Below are 9,729 nucleotides of genomic sequence, written 5' to 3'. Positions count from 1 at the left end.
AACATAGCCTAAACGAATTTTTTATTCTTCTTTCTATAGAACGAACTGTATATAAATTATACTTTAAATATTAATATTATTATAGTTAAATTAAAGTATTGAATTTATTTATAATTTGGATTTCTTTTCAAACTGTTCATTCAATTATAAATATGTAAATTTTTAAATATTTCATATTTATAGCTTATATCAAAGTACTTACTTCTTTTCGACGCCTCAAAATTGTATGTCGTCCTGCCACTATTTTTGAAATATTGTAGTATTTCAGCAACGTTGGCAATACTGCTGAAAGTTTTGGTGCTGTGGGGAAGTGGTTGTAATGAAAAAATTGGAAAATCGATTACTTTCCTTTTGAGAAGGAAATTTATTTTTTAGACGGAATTTAAATTTATTTAATGTTTTCGTTTTATTAAGGTTATAATTTAATAAATATTTGAAATATTCAAAAAAAATTAAATAATTTTCACATTTGGCCAAATACAGAAATAAAAGAAACACGTACTTATTTATTTTCTATATAGAATTCTACAAAAATAGTTTTAATAAAAAAAATATTTGGAGTGAAAATTTCACGGAGAATGACCCATATACACATTTTATAAAACAGTATTTTATTTTTTCAGCATTAAAAATGTGCAATGTAATTTTATACGAAATTTATAATCTCAATGAAATATTAAGAACATTAATTCTTTTGAACTAACAAAATTTTATAAATGAAAATGTAAAACAATTTTAACGGTAAACTAAAACTTTTTGATCGTTTAAGTAAAACGATTTTAACGGTAAACACAACATTATTATTTATTAAATAATGTTTTTAATTAATCAATTAACTATGATATTCGTCATCAGTTTTCCAAAAATCCCAAATTTTAATCATTCCATCATTAGCAGACGATAATATTCTGTGATCATCCATTTTGATTTTTAATATTAATCCATTACTTGCCTATTGAAAAACAAACAGAAATCTGTATTATTTAAAAATTAAAAACAAAGAAACAAATCACAAGATATAATTGTTAAGCAAAGAAATAAGGGATAGTACAGAGGAAAGCGGCAGAATGGATGATTCAAGGGATGAGATACGGGTATGAAAGGTTTTTTTTAGCAACTTGAGAACGGCAGTTGGAGACCCAAGGCATTCTTTTCTCTAAAAAATTGTCGAAAACTTCCTAAGAATTCATTCTCATGAAATAGTTTAGAAAAAATCCCTAAAGTTTGGAAAAATTCTCTTAAACATTTAGAAAAATTTCCTTATGGAAATATAGGAAAAATTTCTCAGAATTTGGAAAAATTATCATATTTAGAAAATTTTTCATGGCATAACCATGTCACTTCAAATTATATAAAAATACATAAAATTAAACTTTTTCAAAAAAAATAATTCTTCAAAATTGTTATTAAAAAGTTTAGAAAACTTAAATCTTCAAATAAATTTTAATTTAAAACCTTTCCAAAATTATTCAATTATTTAAATACAAAAGTACACTGAGAAAATATACTTAATTCAAATACGAATATAATGTTAGATGATTTTATTTAATTGAAATTAGTTTGTAAGCTTAATTCCAATATATATAAAATATCAACTGCTTTTATTTGAAAGTATTATTTGTTTGAATAATTAGATTTAATTCAAACATATTTCCTGTTTTTGTTTAAACAAATAATATGTTTAAAAATTTTATGTTTGATTCAAACTTAAAATTTGATTATAAATAAACAACAACCATAACTTATATTTGAATTAAATAAATCGTTTTCTCAGTGTAAATATATTATTAAATAATTGCATGTTTTTTTAAAATTTAATTCTTATAAAGAATTATAATAACAAATTTTTAAATAATTGAATTCTTTTGGCGAATTTTAATCAAATTTTTGAGAATAACTATATATAATTAAATTTATAATAATAATTTATTATTTATGAAGTTAATTGAATTATTAAGAAAGAATTTATAAAAAATCTGTTAATAATTAAATTCCTGTGCAATTTTAATTATTTATGCAAATAATTTGTAAATGTTTTTAATTAAATTTTAATTAAATTGTACATTGTACACTTTAATTAAAAAATTGAATTCTTTTGCGAAATTTATTAAAATAGTAGATATTGAAAATCATTAAAATCAGGCAAATTTTTTTTAAATAGGTTGAATTTTGGAGAAGAATTTTGTAATTTATAAAGATAATTGTGATTGTGAAGAGAATTTTTTTTAAACTTTGAACATAATTGAATTTTTGTAGGAACAATTTTATTACTTTTGAAAATAATTGAATGCCTGCAATCATTTGTAACTTCTTTAAAATTCAATTTTTAAAATATTTTAACTAAAAATTTTACTATAAATCCATTATTTTTAATAATTATTTAAATATACATATGTGACAGGGACAGTTAAAAGAGACCTACGAGCCGAAAAAATCGATTTTCACTTTTTTATCGATTCTTAGGTGCTTTGACAAGAAACAGTGCAAAAAACCAACTTGGTAAAATTCGAAGTCGTCTTTCTCGAAATCCTTTTTTCACACCGAAGGTCTCTTTTAACTGTCCCTGTCACATACATTGGCAAATCATCAACGAATTAATTATATTAACATATAATAAATAATAATAATCCATTTGTGAGTAAAACATAAATCAATTATTAATAAAAATAATTGAATTTTCGACAAACTTAAAATTTGTTTCAAATAATTTAAGAGAAATAATTTGTGAAAATAAAATGTTCATAAAGCTTATTCATATTTTTTGAAAAACATAATTTTAATTTTAGGAGCAGTGTTTTCCAATAACGAAAAATTCCTGAAGGGAAGAAAATTAAAACCTTTTTAACATGATTAAAGCATCAACAAAAAAATTTTTAACTTTCGCTTTTTCGTACTTTTAAAAACATATTTTCCATTTTTTGGGGGCAATTTGACAAATAAACGAAGGGTTACGAAAGGGTTTGGGCGATGAAACTTTTTTTACATCTTCCAAGCATCGAGTACAACTTATTCGCACAAAAAAATGTTGACTTTTCGAATTTCTCTACTTTGAAAAAATTTTTTTTGATTTTTTTGGGCAATTTGACCGGAGAAGGGTTTAATTAATCGATGTTTTAAATTTCAACAGTTTGCTTAAACTAAACAATGACATTTCGCCTATAAATTAACCAGTGATTAAATTCTCACTTGTGCCATTTCGAAAGAGTGTCAATAAATGTTTTAGAAAAGATATCTGAAGGTTTATTTTAAACTACGCAAAGGGTTAAAGAGATCAATTTTTGAAATTTCAACGGTTTCCTTAAATTGAACAATGACATTTCGACAATAATTTGACCCGAGATCAAGTTCTCACTTGTACCTTTCGAAGGAGATTCAAAAAATCTATTGAGACTGATATTTAAATGTTTAATTTTAACACCGCAAAAGTGTTAAATTGAGCAATGTTTGAATTTTTACGTTCTCTTTATATTATAAAATGACACCTCGCCTATAAAGTGACCAGAGATCAAGTTCTCATTTATGCCAATCTAAAGATATTAAAAAATTGTGTTAAGACTGATATTTAAATGCTTCCTTTTAACACTGCAAAAGTGTTAAATTGAGCAATGTTTGAATTTTTACATTCTCTTTAAATTATAAAATGACACCTCGCCTATAAAGTGACCAGAGATCAAGTTCTCACTTATGCCAATCTAAAGAGATTCAAAAACGTATTTTTTTATGCTATTTCCCATGGCATAAGTGAGCATTTGATCTTGGGTCAATAAATGTGTTAAACATCCGTTTCAAATTCGTTAATTTTTTAACGTTACGTTCTTCAGCCTAATAAATAATTTAATAACTTACGTTCAACGTTCGAAAACACAATTCTCTTGGATTAGACGTAGGGTCGAGACAAGCTACCATATCCCAAATTTTTATTTTTCTAGAAAGAATAAAAAAAAGAATTACTGTTAATAATAATAATATTTGCGGTATTATTATTTGTAGGGTAGTTGAAAATACGTATTGTGGATAACAAATTTTTTTCACATTTTCAAAATTTTTATTTTAGTAGAAGGTATAACCTAGCATATATAATAATCAGTTCTTTAAAATTATTTCTTACCTAAAAGAAATTTGACTTTTATGAAGAAATGCAATTTTATGATTTGTAAAAATGTTGGAAATTTATTACCTTCATATAGGACAACAATTTCCCAAAGTAATCAAGCTAATCCCAAAACTTTTAATTTTTGGCTAGGACATTTCATAAATAATGCCGCAAATATAAATTTGTAAAATAAATTTTTTAATTGAATTTTCCAGGTGATTGTTGTTTATGGATTATAGTTAATTGTAAAGCATTGTAAAATCATGTGAAGAAAAAAATTTAAACGCAATCATGTTAACTGAAAAAAAACTCACCCATTTCTTGATCCGCTAATTATGTACTTTTCATTGAAAGTTATACTTCTGACCATTTCATAATGGTCTTTTAACTCTCTGAGGCAACAAAGCGTGTCTACTTTCCATATTCGAATAGTTTGATCAGCGCTGCCGCTAACAATTATATTATTTTCATATTTTAAGCAGGTAATACCTCGAATATGTCCTGTTAGAGTGGAATGAATCCTAAATGTGGACCTATTCCACAATTTTATTGTTGTGTCAGTGCTGCCTGACACAATATATTTTTCATCTAAATCGACAACATTTACTGAATTTTCATGTCTCAAAGAAATTTGCCTAACGAATGTTTTTGGAGAAATAATTGTCCATACTGCAAGTGAACAATCCTGTAAAAAAAATAATAATAAGAAATTTAATAACTAAAGAAAGTGAAATAATATTTTTCTTTAAATTATTTATTTTTAAATTTCTTTGAAATATTTCACAAATTCAATTTACATGTTCAATTTGAACTCATACTAAAACCAAAGGTTTCGTATATATGTATATTAAAGTGACAAACTATTTTCATAATATTTTTCCTAAATTCTAGTCCAGTTCAAGCATAGTAATGAATTTAAAGAAAACATTAAAATGTGGATTAGTTCGCCAAATCAGAGTTTGTGATAAATAAGAAAGAAAAATTTGAAAACATTAGAAATTTATCAAAAATTAACGATTTAATAATAAACTATAAAACTTAATAATTACATGTAATTTTTTATTTACCTAATACATTAGGGGAGACCGGGGCGTAATGGCTAAGGGGCGTAATGAATAATTGTAATTTGTTTAAAAACCGTAAATTGTAATAATTTCGCACAATAGACAAGTTATTGTACTTGGTATATTGCAAGTTTGTCGGAAGTTTCATTAATATTTATTCATTATTGTAAGAAATATAGTAGAAAAACTATTTTTGACATTCGAAAGTAACTTTTCAAAATTTTCGTTTTTTCGTTCTATTTTTTTCAAAAATAGCTTTAAAAAAAAACTGAAATGAGGTTTTGATCTTGACGCGTTTGTTTTTAAGGGACAATTCGAGATTTTTGATTCACACTTCCGGTATTGTTAAAAAAAGCCAAATATTTGCCGAGTACCCCCGGGGCGTGTTGGCTAATGCAATACGCTATGTCTAAAAAGCAACCTACCATATCGGCGAAGTGTAGGTTTGTTTTCGCGGTTACTTGTCACTTAGTTTAAGTATGTTTAGGTGTTTTTAACAAAATTTTAAAGTTTTGGTCTAAAATTTACAAATAGTAGATTTCAAGCTACGACTTTAATGAGAAATTACAAAAAAAATTGAGAGAGTGCCAATATCACAGAATATTATTGAAGAAGCGATAGGAGAAGTATTGCTGAATAAAAATAGCATTCACGGAATACCCAGGAACCTTAATTTACAATATACAATAAAATTGGAAACTGTAGATAATAATTAGCAATCATTATTCATTACGCCCCGGCTCGGGGCGTATTTTGGAGCTCTGCATTGCTCCAGAAAAACTGCTGTAGAATAAAAAGCAAGAGTCATATCGGGACGTTTGTAGTCTTAAAAGAAAGCTGAGATACCAGAGTAACTTTTCTGAGAGATAAACATTCAATTAGGACAAAAATGTCCGAGTAAAACAACAAAGAGTGAAAAGTTAGCCATTACGCCCCGGTCTCCCCTACAAAAGAGTTTTTTATGAGAAAAATTAATTTTGTAATGCCCACTGTTCGTATTCCGCATTCTGTTATGGATTTTTAAATTTGTAGTAATATAACAAAGTAATCACATCAATAATTTAATGTTAAAATTAGTTAAGGAAAGAAATGTAAATGTTATTTCGAATGAAAGTGGAATTTTTTTTTAAGATACAAACCTTACTGGCCGTTATTAATGTATTATCTTTCAAAGCTATGTCCATTACGTTATCAGTGTGATGCTTTAGGATTTGTATTATTTCACCATCTTCTGTATTCCATACAATAATTTGCTTATCACATGAAGAGGAAATGAGATAATTTTTATTATAAAATTTCAATCCCAATATTGCAGCACTGTGGCCGCCCTCCAGGATTTTCGTAATTGCTTTACTTTCGATATTCCACACTCTAATTTTACCATCATTGTGTCCGGAAAATATTTCCTTATTATTAAACGTGATTGCATAAATTACTTTGGCATTTTCCACTTCTGTGTCATATTGAGTGACATAAATTGCTTTGTTTCTCCAATTATCATCAATTTCTTTTGCAATTGATGAAATAGAATTCAACATATTTTGGTAAAAATTATTTTCGTCACTTCGAAAATCAATTTCTTTTCCTAAATGTTTGTTGCTGTAAATGGAATGAAGAAATTAAAATATAAAAATAAAAAGTTAAATTTTATTAATTTCATGAACATTAATAAATATGGGGTTAGAACATTATATTTCGAATAAAGTTTTTGCGCCTTAACTGAAGAAAAATTATACTTTTATAAAAAAATAAATGTTTTATATCTGGCGAACGAAATGAAAAAGAAATGAAAAAAATTATGTTACAATAATTATTATTTTCCTTATAAATATGAATGTAAATTAGAGAAGGTAAACAAAAAATATCAGGTTTTTAGTAATTAGAAGATATGTAAAAAAGCATAGACTAATTAGTAAAAATGAAAAAGAAGAGATTGCTTTTTTTTAAATTAGTTTATTAATAATTTTTTTATATTCATGAAAAATGAGAAGGTCTTAAATTTGTCCGATTTTAAGGAATGTTTAATTTTGGTAAATCTTAACGTCTGTAGATACGAAAAGTGTAGTAAATTTTTCTCAATCGATTTGGAATTTTGCATACTTTATTAGTTCATAAAAATGAAGTCTCAGTTCTTTTAATAGACCATTTCGTCATAAATTAAAAATATAAAAAGTTTTGAAATTTTCAACACATTGCATTTTTAACAATATTAAAAAAAATTTTCCTTCAATTTCATTCTGAAATTTATTAAAAAAATACACCCCTTCTGTTTCACACAAGAAAATTGGTTTTTTAATGACACTCATCAGTATATGCTAAAATCAGTCAGAAAACGGAATACTAAAGAAACAACTAAATTTAATATGAAAATGTGAAAAAATTATTTTAATTTATTTGGATTGATTTAATTTCATTTATAATTAAACAATTAATAATAAAAAATATTAAATAAAAAATTATTTGAAAGTAGCCTATGTCGAAAAAATTAATTTTATAAATTTTATTCACTAAATGAAAGAAAAGAGAAATCAATAAAATGAATGAAATTTAACCGCATATAAAATACCTATGTATGAATAATTATTAATTTTCATAGCAATTTTTTCTTTTTCTCTTTATCAATATGAAAGACAAGCAATTAAAATTTGCATTATGTTAATTTTAACGATTTTACCAAATGTAAATAACTTTTTTTTAGAGAAAAATGAATATTTACAATTCTTGGATGGGGTTTTAATATTTTCAATTATTCGAACCCTGGCGGATTTAGGTTTCATTGAGAAAAATTGCTCTTTTTGATTTAAGAGATATTACTAGAAACAAGACAATAACAAATCACATCTTTTACTTTAAAAAAAAAACTTTCTTAACTAACAATGTTGTCCAAAATTAGAAATTTGGCAAAACTTCTTCCATTATTAAAATAAATGAATTTATTCACCGAAATATTATTCAAAGCTAAAGAATCAGTATTTTACTTAGAAAATAAATTTGAATAAAAATTGTTTAAGGGGACTTTCTGGTTTAGAATTGACAAAAAAAGGAAGGTTTTAAAACTTTTATTGTAAGAACAGTATTAAAGAAATTGTAAAAACTATTTTTGGACATTGTAGCACATTGCATAGAGAAAATTTAAAAAATATGTTTGAGTGTATTTAGTTCAATTTCATAGCTGCAGGTGGCGTCTTCCAAAAGATACCTTTTTTTTGGTACGTTAGATTCCGGGCAACCTGTAATACATAAATTCAAGTTCCAAACGGGAATCTCTTCATAAGGATTTATTCTTGTGCCTAAACCTCAAAAACGATTTTTTTTAAAGGTTTTTTTATTTTATATGTACATTTTTCTCAAAAACTCGCAAAAACGCCGTGTTTTTGGGTCAATTTACCTCCATATAAAAACACAGGCGGTAGAAATATGAGTTTTTAGAGGTTTAGGCACCAGTTTTTTAAATAAAGAATCGAAAAATTTTTGGGATTTCAAAATCGGTTCGGTAGATTTCGAGAAAAGCTCTGTACCAGTTTGAAAAATGAGTTTTCGAGAAAAACGCGTTTAAAGTTTTCATAACATAATTCATTGAGCCATGAATATCAAACAACTTTTTATTACAACAGAACTTCGTATCCCACTGTTTTTGGGGTCGCTGATTACGAATTTGATGTCCGTTTTGGAAAATCCAAAATGGCGGATCCAATATGGCGGACGAAAAAATAAAAATTCAACCGGATTTGCTTAAAACTTGCTACTCGGGGGTTTTTGGGGTCGCTGATTACGAATTTGATGTTAGTTTTTGAAAATACAAAATGGCGGATCCAATATGGCGGACGAAAAAATAAAAATTCAACCGGATTTTCTTAAAACTTGTTACTCGGGGGTTTTGAACATATGCAATTCATTCAACAATATCTGCTTTTGGCAGCCCGCAATAGCATATCTTTAGATTCTATAGCATTTTTTTTCAGTGTATATGTATTTAAAACGTTCCTAGAACGTTAATGTTTTGTGCCTATATTCATAACTAGCAATCTCAAAAGGCCACAAGTAACCATTTTCAACTAAATTTAATTAATTTCTTAATCTTTGTCCGCCATATTAGATCCGCAATTTTGTATTTTCAAAAACTGACATCAAATTCGTAATCAGCGACCCCAAAAACCCCCGAGTAACAAGTTTTAAGCAAATCCGGTTGAATTTTTATTTTTTCGTCCGCCATATTGGATCCGCCATTTTGTATTTTCAAAAACTGACATCAAATTCGTAATCAGCGACCCCAAAAACCCTCGAGTAACATGTTTCAAGCTAATATTAATAAAAGAGGAACACCAAATATGTAAATAAGATAACTGTAGATTGTTGTTGAAATACATACCGTCATAAATATTGTTATAACTTTTGTTTTTGTACATATTTTTTAAAAATCGTTTTGGGACAGTAATTCTATGATACTAAGGAACATTTTTAAGCAAAAAAAAGAAAATCAATTTTTTTGAAATTCTAAACCAGAAAGTCCCCTTAAACGATCTTACGTGAAAAATAAATAACCCTCACAATTAATTCTGATTGAAAATCAAA

The 9,729-nt window shown here is 26.1% G+C and overlaps 1 protein-coding gene across 9 annotated transcripts in view; it reads right to left on the bottom strand.

Moving 5' to 3' along the window:
- Positions 1-705: 705 nt before the first annotated feature.
- Positions 706-9,729, bottom strand: part of LOC122510507 (F-box and WD repeat domain-containing 11-B-like) — a 49,031-nt gene continuing 40,007 nt past the window's right edge. For 7 of the 9 annotated variants that reach the window (XM_043625209.1, XM_043625204.1, XM_043625208.1 and 4 more), the window contains 4 exons: positions 6,297-6,756; positions 4,408-4,778; positions 3,847-3,925; positions 707-952 (listed from right to left, as the gene is read on the bottom strand). In XM_043625209.1, coding sequence (XP_043481144.1) covers positions 833-952; positions 3,847-3,925; positions 4,408-4,778; positions 6,297-6,756 — 1,030 coding nt within the window. In that variant the 3' untranslated portion in view covers positions 707-832. Of the gene's footprint in view, positions 953-3,846; positions 3,926-4,407; positions 4,779-6,296; positions 6,757-9,729 lie in introns of all 9 variants that reach the window. The other 2 variants (XM_043625210.1, XM_043625211.1) reach the window with 2 other exon arrangements.

This window comes from Leptopilina heterotoma, unplaced genomic scaffold (genome assembly GCF_015476425.1).
Source record: "Leptopilina heterotoma isolate Lh14 unplaced genomic scaffold, ASM1547642v1 Lhet_7, whole genome shotgun sequence".
NCBI classification, from domain to species: domain Eukaryota; kingdom Metazoa; phylum Arthropoda; class Insecta; order Hymenoptera; family Figitidae; genus Leptopilina; species Leptopilina heterotoma.
The sequence above is the reverse complement of the archived record's forward strand: the minus strand, read 5'-3'. Positions and strand labels throughout refer to the sequence as shown.